Below are 14,352 nucleotides of genomic sequence, written 5' to 3'. Positions count from 1 at the left end.
TTTAACCGATCTTAAAAGTATTTTTAAGATCGGCTATTTTATGACCGATCTTAAAAGGTATGTCTGACACAACTTTTAAGATCAGTTACAAAAGAACCAATCTTAAAAGTTGTATCAGACATAACTTTTAAGATCAGTCATAAATTTCAAAACTCATTTCGACGTCCAGTAGCAACAACCATCTTTTTTATTGGTACCTTAGTTGCCCTTTAGTTAGGTATTGGAGCAACATTACCTATTGAGAAATCCTTAACTTTAGGTATTTTTTAAACTGATTCCATTTTGAAATAAAATATCATGTCATGTTGATTGTGTATCTAGGGATTAGTCGTTTCAAAATGAATTATCCCTAGATACATCTATTCTATTAACCGATCTTAAAAACACTTTTAAAATCGGTTATTTTATGACCGATTTTAAAAGTCCTACTTTTAAAATCGGTTTTAAAAATCGATTTTAAAAGTACTACGTTTAAAATCGGTTATTTAAGAACCGATTTTGTATGTAGTATACAAAATCGGTTCTTAAATAACCGATTTTAAAAGTATCGTCATAAACCTTTTATATTTCCCTCCATTCTCATTCTCTTTGATCTTTCCTTCCATTCCTTTTTTTACTCTCTCGCGCTCTCATTTTCTAAAGTCTCCCATAAGGTAAATTTCGTTATCGTTTTCGTTTTCGTCTTCTCATGCTCTTCTTGTGTCTCTTTTCGTCTTCTCATGCTCTTCTCCTGTCTCTAGTTTCGTTGTAGGTTCATTTTGGGTAAATTTTCGAATCTGGAACGCCCCGTTCTGCAAGGAGAATGACCCGTTCTGCAATCAGAACGGCCCGTTCCAGATTGGTTTTAACTCATGCCAAACTATGCTAGAATGGCCCGTTCCAACCTACAATTTTAGGCCTTTTTAACAACCTGGAACAGCCCATTCCAGTTTTGGAACGACCCATTCCAGTTTAATTTTTACGAAGCCAAGACTTTTAAGATTGGTTATAAAACAACCGATCTTAAAAGTTAATTTTTAAAATCGGTTATTTAACCTAACTTTTAAAATCGGCTCTTTTAAAATCAGTTAAGGAACCGATTTTAAAAGTTAAAAATAATCAATTTTAAAATCTTTTTTCCTACTAGTGATTGCTAGTTCATATCAATAGAACATGTCTAACCTATACATCACGAAGAAGAATTTCAACACAAGAGATTCACATATTTGATTTCATTGCCTTCCATTATTTAAACTATATATTATAATTTTCACTCCTGTATCAAAAAGTATTATATTTACTACTACTAAATAAACAAGTTATATATGTGTGTATATACGTGTATATATATTATTAGTAATAATAATATTATTGTTAAATTAATATTAATAATGTAACGACCCACCATAATCCCTACACTTAAAGACAAAATAATGATCATATTTAATTTAAATAAAAAAAATTACCTTTTTTTTACAGGAGATTGCTTTTAGTTAATTTTTTTAATATATCTCTCTCCAATAAAAAAAAATAGCTCGTAAGGGAAAATAGAAAATAGCTATTAATTTGATTCACAATTTTTTTTAAAAATATTTATTAAATTTGTATGTTCAACGCTAGCTGGCAAGTAAGAACTGATACAATGATATTAGTATAAAAAATGGAACCCAGATAATATCGGGGACTCCACATGACCAACTGACCGTGACCGGTCACCGTTGCAAAAAGGCGAGAAGCATTCACATCTAAATAAAATAGATAAAAAAAAAATCATGTGTGCAAGAATACAATAGTTTAGTTTTAATTTGATTTAAATAATTAAATATATCACAAAAATATCATATTTTATATCTTTTATAGAAAGATATTTTAAAAAAAATTATTTAATGAAATAATTTTTAAGAATTTTTAAAATTTGTTATCTAATTTAATTTTTATTTACCATAATTATTTATAAATTTAATTTATTTTTTTAAAATAAAATATCAATAAATAAAAATAATATTAAACTATAATATAAGTTATTTATTATAACTTTAAAATATTATTTATATGTTTAAAAATATTTATTTATATAAATTTTAAATATGATTTATATATTTAAATATAATATATTTATAAATAATTTATTATAAATTTAATTATATATAATAAATATTTTGTCTGAAAAATAACATGAGTTAAAATATTAGTTATTTTAACGTTCAGTAGAAAAGTTGGTATTATTTATTAGAAAGTTAACTTCAAAAATTAAAATTCATGTTATTTTTGATTATTTTATTTTAAAATAATATTTATTTTTAAATTAAAATATTATAAGATCCTTACATTTAAGCATTGATTTGCTTAATTATATACTAATTAGTTAATTTAAAATAATTTCGTTACAATTGATATACTACTTTTTCACTTCTATTGTGTTATAGTATATTACGTTATTTTACAATACCAATTGATATATATATATATATATATATATATATATATATATTAACTTATTAAATGTAAAAGTTAATATTTTTGATGATTTTTTATGTTCTAAAAATAACTAATACATGAGTTTCCTTACCATTTTGGTTTGCCAATAATAAGTTAACAAAATTTTAATCCATGATTAATGTTATGTTTGATAGAGATGAAATAAATAGTGGTAAGAGAAGATAAGGGAAAAGAAGAAAAGTAGATAAAAAAAATGAAATATAAATAAAATTATTTGGTAAAAAAGAAGTATGAGAAAATTTAAGTTAATTTTTAAGAGATTATTTAGTTTAGAAACAAATAAAGTCATTATTACTATTATTTTATTTAATATATATTATCATTTTTTAATTAAAAAATAAAAATGTATATATAAAATCAATTATGTTGTTTAATGTAATTAATTGTGCATGTATATATACCTACATAATCGATTATGAATGTTACGAAAGTCATAGTTCATTGTATTTTTTTGCAAAAATGTGAAGAAGTTATTTTCGTATTGAACATTGTAAAGTTGCTAAAGTGTTATAATTATTTCAAGTCATTATATGTAGTTAAATTTAGTTGCTAATTAGTGTTGATAGACTCTAGGGTCTAAGAATCCCTTATAAGTTTCAGTTGTATTGGGAGTTTTTTTTAAGTAGAGAGTTAGTTTGACCCCATGGAAAATAGTATATAAGGTCTATATTTTGAACAAAACCTTATAAACTCTTTTCCTGATCAACATTCTAGAGAGAGGGTTTTAGAGAAGGGTGTTATGGTTCGTGAGCTTCCTTCAACTCCAAATCTTATTCTCTTTATTTCTTTATCCTTATTAATGTTGTATTGTTGTTGGATTCAGGTCAATAGTTGCTAAGATTGATTGGGAGAGTTGTAGAGATGAGAGTTATCTTCTTCTTCCTCGGTTAGTTTTGGTTATGAGGTAAGAAAAACTAGACTTATGTTTTTTTCGTTATATGTTGGATTTGTTGGATGAGTATGGTGTTGAACATTATTTGGAATTTGAACTACCATGGCTGAGTTGATTGAAATGGTGAAGAGTGTGTGAAGGTTGAGGCTTGAGGTTTATGACAATGAATATGATGAATTACTATGTGTTGATTGTTGCATTTTGGTTTATGAGCTAGTTTTGAGTTGCTTGTGTTTGGTAGAGTCGATATTCCATTTTGCATGTGTTGAATTCTTGTTACATTTTAGGTTTTGGGTCAAAATCGAGTTTTGCATATGCAAAATTTAGATATCGCATCAAGTGTGTCTTCATGGTGCCAAACGTCATTTTAGTTTGAGGTTTTCTGTCTTGATCATGTCGGGCACATGATCGATGGCACCAAGCATAGGAGAGAGACTCGTCTCATGTTGGAACGATATCAAACGTTGTTTGAATGACGCTGGGTGTGATAATGTTGGGAGGTCTCTAACTTGGTGATGTTGGACCCAAAGTTGAGTGGTGTATGGCCAAGCCAAAGGTCTCTACCTAGGTAACGTCAAGCGCTGGTATGGCAACGTTGGGCATGAGATAGGCAAAAAATCTATGCCTAAGGGTGGGGCTAGGCGAAGAACTTTACCACGCCAAGTGCGAAGACTTAGGGATCTTTGCCTTAGCCACATCGAGTGCAGGTTGTGTAGTGTCGAGTGTGGGTGAGGCAAATAACTCCTAGTCTAGATGGCACCAAGTGTTGGATGTGTAGGGTCAGGTGCTGGTTGTTGAAGAAAAACATGTTGATGTAGTTGATGGAGTGTTGAATACTCATTGATTTAGTTGTTAAATGAATAAATGATGAATAAGTTGTAGAGATGAAGTTGTATGCGATAATTGTGTAGTGAGTTGTTAGTTGAAAAGTTGAATGAGTTAAGATATATGTTGTGAGTTATAGAGTTGAGTGTTATTTGTGTAGTTGTGTTGAATATGTAACAAGTTACTGTATTGTTGAGATGGTGAATGTTGAAAATGCTTCAAGCATTTATGCATAGTGTTGTTGAGTTGTGATGACCAACTTAGGACTAGAGGGAAAATTTTTGAAAGTTGTGTGGATATTGTGTTGTTGTATTCCGAGAGCCCAATTTGTTAAAAATCCTTATTGAGAAGTTGACCCTTGAAATGGATAACTTTGATGAGTCTCCTCTAGAACTTAGTTGGTACCGTTTATGGGAAAGGTCGAGGCACGCGTGTATGAAGTGACCACAATATAGGGGTCAAGTTAAACTATATTGATTACAAGTGACCAATTGAGTAAAGTATGAAGTTGGAAACTTAGTTCCTAACTGAGTACCAAAAGAGTGTAGTATTTAGAGAGTAGTCAGTGGACTAATCTCATAAGAGGCTTAATTAAGCTAGCTAATGCCATGGTAGACTCATATCCAGTCATTCTACCTTGACAATAGTACTAGACTTCCTCGTTTAAGTGGTGACATTCGAGAAATTAGGTTGTTGTGTTGTGAATTTATATCTATTTTGTTGTTGATATAGCAAGTCCAAAAAGTTCAACCGTGTTATTAGTTCGGTAGGGTCAAGCTACTTAAATTGCTTACCTTGTAATATATAAGATCTCTTAGATGATATGTGTGATGACACATGTAGTTATTGTGTTGTTGTGATGATTTATTTGTGTTGAAATTATTGTGATGATTGAGCTAATATTGTGTTTTAGTAGAATGAGAAGTTATGTTGATAATGTTGAAGTTGAAATGAGATGGGTTGATGTATTAAAGTTGTTGATGTTATGTTGTATGTCATATATATGTTGCTGCTTTAAACTCTAACTTACCCTTGTGTGTTTTTATGAGGTTTGAATTGTGATGATCATACGTGGTATGAAAGTAAGGTAATGATTTGTATAAAGTTTTGCAGTGGAGGCTTTCTAGGGGCCTAGGAGTGAGCTGTCTTTTGATGACTATCTTTTGTGGTGGTTTTATTTAACTTTGTAGAAGTTTCTTGTTCGGCAACTTAGGTTATATAATTTGCATTTACGAGATTTCTATATTCATATTGCACACATTTATGTAGTTATTTATCTTTATGTGTATACAATATAGTACATGTTCTTGTATATGTAGATCTATAATCTTAAGTTAGTTATCTTTTTCGTTGTTAGTAGTTATGTTGTTTAGTGTAGGAGCTATAATAGATTATTACATGTATGACTTTTTCACTCATGGATCTTCATCCTTCTATTTCATCTCTTCGAAACAACTTTTAAGAGGGCCTTCTTCACTCTCTCATTCTCTTTTGCTTTCATTCTTTTACTCCACACACATAATAAATTAGCATATTCAAGCTAACTTAAAATGTCTCTAATCACAAACTAAATGTAAAAGACTTATGATATTTTCATCTCTTATTTACTAAATACATTTTTATCGATATAAAATTATTTAAATGCCTTTTTGTTAATTTTTTTTTCTCAAATAATCTTCCATCATTCTATTCTTCAATACCTTCTTTTCTTCAAAAATTTGTGTAAATAATAATTTCTGAAATTTTATTTTAACAAAAATAACACATAATTTTGCAAATACATAAATTATTTATTTATTTATTTATATGCAACCTATCACTTAAAAATGTGAATTTCAAATATGTAAAAATAGTATTAAAAATGATAAAGTATTATTGAATAAAAATAGAATATAATACAATAATTCTTTATTCAATTCAATATAGGAGATAAAATTAAATTTTACTATTTTTATAAAGAAAAAAAGAGGAAAAAAATAAATGCAAACAAATTTAAAAGAATAATAAATAAGAGATGAAAAATATAATTTAAAATAAAAAAATAAAAACACAAAAAGTATGACTTAAAAAATAATAAATATCCACTCGATTCATGAAATTGACCTCGATTACGAGTTTGATGCAGCTCGCTTCTTCGATTTCACTCGACCGGAGATTCCTGCAGAAGCTCACGAAGCCGAACTTTGGTTTCAAAATGCCGCTAGTTACCCTCCTTCGCGTCAGTCCTTTTCTCTTTCTCATATGTTTTTCAAATATTTACACGAAGCTTTTCCTTTTTTTTTTTTTTTTTTTTTTTTTTTTTTTTTTCATTTTTCATTCATCTTCTGCGAAACTGATTAATGCCTTCATTTTTGCCTTTTATTTATGGTTTCTTCGTTGAGTTCGGTTTATACTTTCTCTCTTACTGTTGCTGCTGAAATTGCGCAAACTCGTGCTGTTGTTTTTCTGCTTCAGCTTTTGTGAGATGGCTAGTGGCGAGAGAGGAGTTGTTCTTGGAAGACTTTTGCGATTCGCCCAAGTCCGAGTATGTGGAATGCACGAGTAATGTGGATGATGAAAAATCTAGTGTTCGGTTAGGGATGAGGTTTGCGGACACGGCTTTCGACAATTATGGTATGGCTTGGCAATTTTACTTTGTAGAATGCAATTTCCTTGTTCTGTACTTCTGTTGAGTTTTCTCTATCATTCTGCAACTCTCATTCTCATTGAGAGTACACTAAAACGACTTTGCCATCAACTTGCTGTCTTATATTTGTATTTTCTATTTGTCTTGCTAGTGCTTCCTTTTGACTGAATTATTGAATATTTACACCTTAGGTGATCCGATTGATCTGTATTTAGTTGTTATCTAAAAACAATTTAGTTTAAAAAACTGTCTGCAACTGCAATTTCAGCACAACCTCAGTCAAGGTTTTTGAGCTCCACATCGGTCACATTTTCGTGCGATGTTAAGCATTGCGATGAAACCACAACCATGACCACAATTTTAAACCTTGTTATTAGCGTGTTTTCTATAGCTTAAACATTGGGCGAATAATCATTTATCTTTCTTAAGCTCTCTCACCAAAGTAGCAAAAATAATTAGTTTCTCTAAAATAAACTTGAACCAAGAACACTACGTAGTTTGTGTTAAAAAAATGCACCCAAATACGGAATATTTTTTCTGGCCCCGGGATGTTCTGTATCTGCATCTGTAGGGTCCCTCACTCCCTCTGCTGGTAATCACGTGGAGCTTGATTAATCGTTTGGGCTTTGCATTTCCGTGTTTTAACTGATGGTTGAAGTTGATCTAATAAAAAGTTAAGGTTGTTGATGGTGGACATGCTTTTGCCACCTGCTAATTAGCGGTGCAAAAATGTACCTGCCTTGGATTTGTACAGGCCTTAGTGTAATTTTTAAATTATCCCTCAAAGGTTTCATTGAGGTCCTTTCTAAAATACTGCTACAATGACTTGCACACAGTACATATGTCTATTTCTCTGTAAGCGATAAGTAGAAAACTTTATTATGTAATGGGCTTATGTCATAATACAGTTATCCTGTATCCAAGCTTTCTAGTTTCTATACTGAAAGCAAATTTGAAATGTTCTGAAACACTTCCAATATTATTTTTTGTTTTAGTCAGAGTTGTGCTCTTCACTTGTCGGTGATTCCCTCTTCCCTGTAATTGTTAGGTTCTAAAGCACCTGGTAAAAATATCTCTAGCTTGTTGGCCGGAATTCTGCAAAATGATGGTACAAGGCCATTGCAAGTACCTACAGGTAACAATCTGATACCATGATCCAGATGCCAATCTGAGGACTGTAAATTTTTAGCGGCTTAGCATCTTATAATCCTCATGTGAAATAAAGTATTGGTTGTTAGTTTCTCAACTACAGTTTTGGTATCGTCAATTTCTTTCTGTAAATTCTATTTACAATAATACAATCATCATAATATTGTTAGATATGCAATCCTTATTTATATTTATGTTGCAATTGTCTCTTGTGCTATGGTAATTTTTGGTACAAACTGTAGTTTAATTATAGCCAAGGATTAACTCTTCCAAAAACAAAGATGGAGACAATGTATGATCCCACTTTATCTTGTGCTGATATTTAATTATGAAGAATGATGGTGGAAGGGATCAAATTCCTTACCACTTAGTCATTTAGGCTCTAATACTATGAATAACTAACACTCCCAAACGCTTAAGCTGTTAGGTGGAAGCACTTGAGTTGTTTTATATGATTATATCTTTAACACATGGCATTATCTTTTACTCTGCATATGTTATTCATAACAATATGCTTCATTTTCTCTATCTATCTGCCTCCATCCTCTTCCCTTTACCTCAACTTGTTTATTCTCTTTCTGCTTGACATCTATTTTGTCTTTTTCTAGGACTTACCTTTGGCAGTAAGACAATCAGCAACAATTTGAATTCTATGGCCAAATCTCCTGTGCCAAAGAGTTCAACATTAATGAAACCTACAGCTAGTCAATTGGCCAAGCAAAATCGCCCTGCTAAAAAATTTGGTTCAAGGTGATGATTAGAATAAATTATCATTTTTAAAGAAACATGGTTTTTTGGGGTGTGGTAGTTGTAGGATGACAATGTGAACTGCCATTTCTTTTTAAATGCTAATTTCATAGCATTATCCTACACTACAGCTTGCCAGTTAAATCAATTGGGATGCATTAGTTTTAGTGCTTGTTAATAGGTCACCTTACAACTACAACTCTTCCATTTTCAGATTTCAGAAGCCGCGAACTCAGAATGAACAAAATTTATCTATCTCTTCCGGGGTAGAAAATCAAGCTGCCAAGCGGCAAAAATTAGAGGGTGGTCTCTTGTGTAAGGTCTGCAAGAAGTTTTATTCTTTGTTCTCTGGTTTTATAACACTTGAAGAAACTACATTCATATTTGTCTTCTTGAAGTTCGTAGATATATGTCAGAGATTGATCATAAAGTTTGACTATTTATGCTCTTCCTATTAAGTTTCAAATGATGCATCTTAATGAAGATTATCCTAACAATGTGTTACATTTGTGTGCATCAGAATTGCTCTAAGGAAGTTGTGAGAGAGATTAGTTGATATTTTCATGGGTAACATTGCAATGCATATTTAAAAATATTTTACAGTAATATAAATTATTTTTTTAATATAATCTACATATTTAAAAATATTTTCTTATAAAATTTGTAAATATAATTTATATATTTATTGGTGAATATAATTTACTATTAAATTTAGTTATATATAACAAATATTTATTCTATAAGATATAATTTATATCTAATAGACGGTTATTAGATAAGCTCTAATAAAATATAAATAGTGCATTAGATGTTAAAATACTAATTTATTTCAAGTAATATTTGATTTTAATAGTTTGTATTTAATTTAATTAATTTTTTAATTACTAAAATATTGATCATAAACTTTAAACATTATTAAAAATAAAATATATTCTTATTTATAATATAGTTATAAAATAATTTAATTATTCCATCATTCACAATTATAAATTACAAAAATCATCTAAATTTAACTTTTCTTTTTCAATTTTAAACATAATATCTTCCTATAAAGAACACATTGAGTTTATAATAAAATATGTGTCCTATACATAGCATAGACTAAACACAAGTAAAATATAAATATAAAATATTTTTTTTAAAAAAATATAATTATAAAATAAATTTGTAAAAAAACATTTATGAAATTATTATTGCAAAAAAATTTACAAAAAAAATTTGCAAATATATTTGTTTAAAAAAATTTGCAAGAAAATCACATTTTCTTTTAATAAATTTCATATCTTTATCATTCATAAAAGCTAACAAGAATCTTTCAAGAAACTAGTTGAGTCATCCTGTTATTATAATTCACTAACATACGAAATGTCTAATGATAAAGCACAAAGTCATTCATTTCTTGGGTACAACATAGTCCTCATGAGCCTAAGCTCTTTTGCATTACTAGTTGGCTCGTGATATATACACTTTTTTATTTATTTATAAGTACACCTCCTTTATTTTTATTTTTTTTTAAATTATAAAATATGTTTTTTTTAATTTTATATTTTCAACTTTTAATTTATTATTTTCTTCTTCTTTTTCACACATTTATTTTTTTCTTTTTCATTTTTACATGTACCATTTTATCTTTCTCTAATTTTTTACTTATTGTTGAAATAGCTACACACACCTATAATATTATTGAAAATTAATTCTTATACGTGTGTGAAAACTAAAAGCGTGAAGAGAGGAGATAAAAGTAAGAAAACTAAAAGAGGAGGGAGGAAGAGTAATGTAAGATTAAAAGAATTGAAATTACCTATAAAAATAAGTGAGGTGAAAGAAAAGTAAGGAGATGCATGTGAAAATTGAAAAAATAAGGAAAGATGTGTAAAAAAAAGTACTAAATTAAATGTTGAGTGAAAAATTAAAAAATTAAAAATTAAAAAATTAAAAATTAAAAAATTAAAAATTAAAAAATTAAAAAATTAAAAATAAAAAATTAAAAAATTAAAAATATTTTAAAATTTTAATTTAAAAAAAATGTGTACTTATAAAAAAAAGGAAGTGTATATATCATGAACCTTAGTAGTTTGTCCACTCTTTTCATTGGGTTGCTCTCTTCTATTGGGCTCAAATACATCACAAGGTTAAGCTTAAATGACTCAAATTAAAGGACCTCCAAATAAACACACATTTATACACACAAATTTGAAGTAATGTGTCTAGGAAACCCATTTACGTACAAAGTTGGACTAGGATAATGAGACAAAATATCTCTCCAAATCAGCGCAAACATTTGTGCATACACACATATGAAAGATCTAAATTTTTAATTTTCTTGTTTTCAATATGATATTACCAATAACTCAAACTATTGTTGCATGGATTTTGGTTTAACTTTTGTTATATAAAAAAAAAACTCAAATTGTTGAATGTAAAAGTGTATTAAATTTTCTTCTTAACTTTCATTCTCTCAAATTCACATGCAACATCTCTTTTTATAGGATACTGATGTAATGTGGTTAAGGAATCCATTTACAAGTTTAAGCAAAAACGAGACAGAAGATCTTCAAATCAGCACTGACATTTACCTTGGTGATCCATGGTCAAAAAAACATCTAATCAATATTGGATTTTACTTTGTGAGATCAAACAACAAGACCATATCCCTATTTGAAACATGGTATGGCCAAAAGTGTTAGAAATTTTATTTCTAAAAATATTGTGGGCTACATATACTATTTGTAGTATTTATATTAGTTATTTACATTTAGTTGGGCTCAATAAAAGTGATCTAATTTTAGTGAGCCTTTAGACTGCCGACAGGAAAAACTGATATGGGTCCATATAAGTGGAAACCATATTTGGTCCGTTAGGGGTTAATGGGAATCCTAATAGGTTTAAAATCATAAAGATGGTCATGGTCTCCAATATGCCAAATCAGAAACACATGTCTCTCTGTCTCCCCATCAGAAGAGTAACATCAAGTCCTATCAAGGAATCCAGTGATTTGGCTGAGGAAGATCATTGCACCAAAAGACTATTCTGCTACAACCTTTTGATCAACGTCAATGGATACAGGTACGTATTATTAACATTAACTCTGTAATCTGAGACAACAGTTCTTAATATTGATTAATGGAAGATTTCTATTTGGCTTAAGAAATTTATCCCAACAAGTGGTATCAAAGCCGCCATTATTATTAGGTTATGGGGTTCTAAAGCGTATTGTTACAATTTTTTTTTCTCTTCATTGATAATACGTGTATTTGAATGCGTTGGTCATTTTTTTTGCTTCAATTTGATTTAATTGATTGTACGAATAAAGAGATCGATTAAAAAATTGAATTTTGTATTAAAGAGGTTTTTTTTTTTTGTGAAATTGTATAATTTTTCTGTGAATGTTATGTATTTGTATATGTAACAATTTTGCAATGATCTTGAAGACATTGTTAAATGAAGAAATTTTTTGAATTTTTAATTTTCTCACCGGAAGTGAGATAATTGTGCAACAATGCAATAAAGGAATATTTTCTCACTAGAAGTGAGTTAATTGTGCAACAATGCAATAAAGAAATATTTTATCACCAGAAGTGAGTTAATTGTGCAACAATGCAATAAAGAAATATTTTCTCACCAGAAGTGAGTTAATTGTGCAACAATGAAATAAAAGATTATTTTTTCACCGGAAGTGGGAAAATAATATTATGTTTGATCCTTTGAGTACCACCAGAAGTGAGATTTTTTTTTGTTTTTGTCAAAATCATTGTTGTTATATTAAATGATATTTGGAAAAATTATATGATTAATATATTGAATTCCACATTATCGAATTTTTAATGGCATTCGCATAAGAATTATTTTCTTGAAATTTGATTGATATTATGTTCAAATTTTAATTGATATTTTTTTATATATATATCAAATTTGAGTGCAAATGTTGACAAATTATAGACCCTCTTTATTAATTAATTTTTCTGGTACTTTTTAATTAAATAAATTGATGTAATATATTGTCAAAATAATCCTTATTATAGAAATTAATTTGATTAAAAATTACAATAGATGTTAGTATGAGATTATTTATGCGATTTGTGCTCATCCCAAAGGAAGACACAATTTGGCCAAATAATAACATGCATGTGATGATAAATATGTGACTATTATAAAGTTACAATCATGTGAATAATAGTCGGTCCAAAGAAAGGCTATTATTTGACAGAATTAATTGTCAATATTTGATCGTTGCATTGAGAGTACCACTAACAAGTTGATTTGTATGTTCAAAGACAAAGAATTAATGTTGTGCTCGGTATCTTGTAATGGGTCTATTATGTAAATAATCTGCATGTTTTATTTATTTTATTTTACTGTGAGCATGTAATTAAATTAAATTTTTTTTCTATGTTCTATTACAGTTGTTGTTGCTAGTGCTGTTAACTTATCTGCTCAAATTAATTGTATACCTATGCTTAATGGGACAAACTTTAAGGCCTGGAAGGAAGCAGTTGAGATAATTCTTGGCTGCATGGATCTTGATCTTGCACTTCGGGCTGAGAAACCCACTCCAAATCCAGAAAACCCGGATGAGGATAAGGTTGAAAAGCGGGAACGCTCAAACTGAATGTGTTTGATGATCATGAAGCGATCTGTTCCAGAATTTTTTCGGGGCTCTATTTCTGAGAGCCACAATGCTAAAGGTTTCCTTGATACCGTTAAGCAGTATTTCACCAGTAATGAGAAAGATGATGCAAGCAGTTTGCTTGCTAAACTTATCTCTATGAGATACAAAGGTAAAGGAAACATAAGGGAGTACATTATGGAAATGTCTAATCTCGCGTCAAAACTAAAAGCACTAAAGTTAGAGTTGTCTGATGACTTGCTCGTGCATCTAGTTTTGATTTCTCTTCCTACACACTTTGGACAATTCAAGGTGAGTTATAATACTCAGAAAGATAAATGGACCTTGAATGAATTGATTTCTCACTGTGTGCAAGAGGAGGAAAGGCAGCAAAGAGAAAAGACTGAAAGTGCTCATTTAGCGTCAAGCTCTCAGAATAGGAAGAGAAAGAATAATAAGGATGTTGCAGAAAAGACTTCTCAACTAAAGAAAGTCAAAAAGGATGAGAACACACCTACTTGCTTCTTTTGCAAGAAGTCTGGGCACATGAAGAAAGAATGTTCTAAGTACGCCTCTTGGCGTGTAAAGAAAGGTAATTTTCTCTCTTTTGTTTGTTCTGAAATTAATTTAGCTTTTGTACCACGTGATACTTGGTGGGTAGATTCTGGTGCTACTACTCACATTAGTGTATCGATGCAGGGTTGCCTTCGGAGCCGACTGCCAAGTGATAATGAAAGATTTATATATGTGGGTGATGGCAACAAGGTCACAGTGGAGGCTATTGGAACATTTAGATTACAGTTAAAAACTGGATTTCATTTGGATTTATTTGAGACTTTTGTTGTACCGTCGTTTAGGAAGAATTTAATTTCTATTTCTAGTTTGGACAAATTTGGTTTTTCTTGTTCATTTGGAAATAATAAATTTAGCCTCTATCAAAATTTAAATGTTGTTGGTTCTGGTTCTTTAATTGATAATTTATACTTACTGGATGTAGTTAGTTCCAATAAAGAAAATTTTAACATTGAT

The 14,352-nt window shown here is 29.5% G+C and overlaps 2 protein-coding genes across 2 annotated transcripts; both read left to right on the top strand.

Moving 5' to 3' along the window:
- Positions 1-6,295: 6,295 nt before the first annotated feature.
- LOC145955694 (uncharacterized) lies at positions 6,296-11,918 on the top strand. The gene is made up of 6 exons (XM_083070740.1): positions 6,296-6,413; positions 6,650-6,808; positions 7,870-7,956; positions 8,579-8,720; positions 8,932-9,037; positions 11,207-11,918. The coding sequence occupies exons 2-6, from the start codon at positions 6,775-6,777 to the stop codon at positions 11,402-11,404; spliced, it is 567 nt and encodes a 188-aa protein (XP_082926866.1). The 5' UTR covers positions 6,296-6,413; positions 6,650-6,774; the 3' UTR covers positions 11,405-11,918.
- Positions 11,919-12,853: 935 nt separating this feature from the next.
- On the top strand, positions 12,854-14,352 carry LOC145956538 (uncharacterized). The gene is made up of 2 exons (XM_083072127.1): positions 12,854-13,915; positions 14,023-14,352. The coding sequence occupies exons 1-2, from the start codon at positions 13,327-13,329 to the stop codon at positions 14,049-14,051; spliced, it is 618 nt and encodes a 205-aa protein (XP_082928253.1). The 5' UTR covers positions 12,854-13,326; the 3' UTR covers positions 14,052-14,352.

The sequence above is a fragment of the Cajanus cajan genome, chromosome 3, assembly GCF_000230855.2.
Source record: "Cajanus cajan strain Asha chromosome 3, NIPB_CcT2T_4, whole genome shotgun sequence".
Taxonomy (NCBI): Eukaryota; Viridiplantae; Streptophyta; class Magnoliopsida; order Fabales; family Fabaceae; genus Cajanus; species Cajanus cajan.
Note: the sequence above shows the minus strand (reverse complement) of the source record. Positions and strands in the feature narration are given on the sequence as shown.

Coding starts and splice junctions, on each gene's coding strand:
- LOC145955694 (XM_083070740.1), top strand. CDS start 6,775: ATGAGGTTTGCGGACACGGCTTTCGACAATTATG. Junction 7,957..8,578: donor GCCATTGCAAGTACCTACAG/GTAACAATCTGA, acceptor GTCTTTTTCTAG/GACTTACCTTTGGCAGTAAG. Junction 8,721..8,931: donor GCTAAAAAATTTGGTTCAAG/GTGATGATTAGA, acceptor TTCCATTTTCAG/ATTTCAGAAGCCGCGAACTC.
- LOC145956538 (XM_083072127.1), top strand. CDS start 13,327: ATGTGTTTGATGATCATGAAGCGATCTGTTCCAGAATTTTTTCGGGGC. Junction 13,916..14,022: donor CTCTTGGCGTGTAAAGAAAG/GTAATTTTCTCT, acceptor GTATCGATGCAG/GGTTGCCTTCGGAGCCGACT.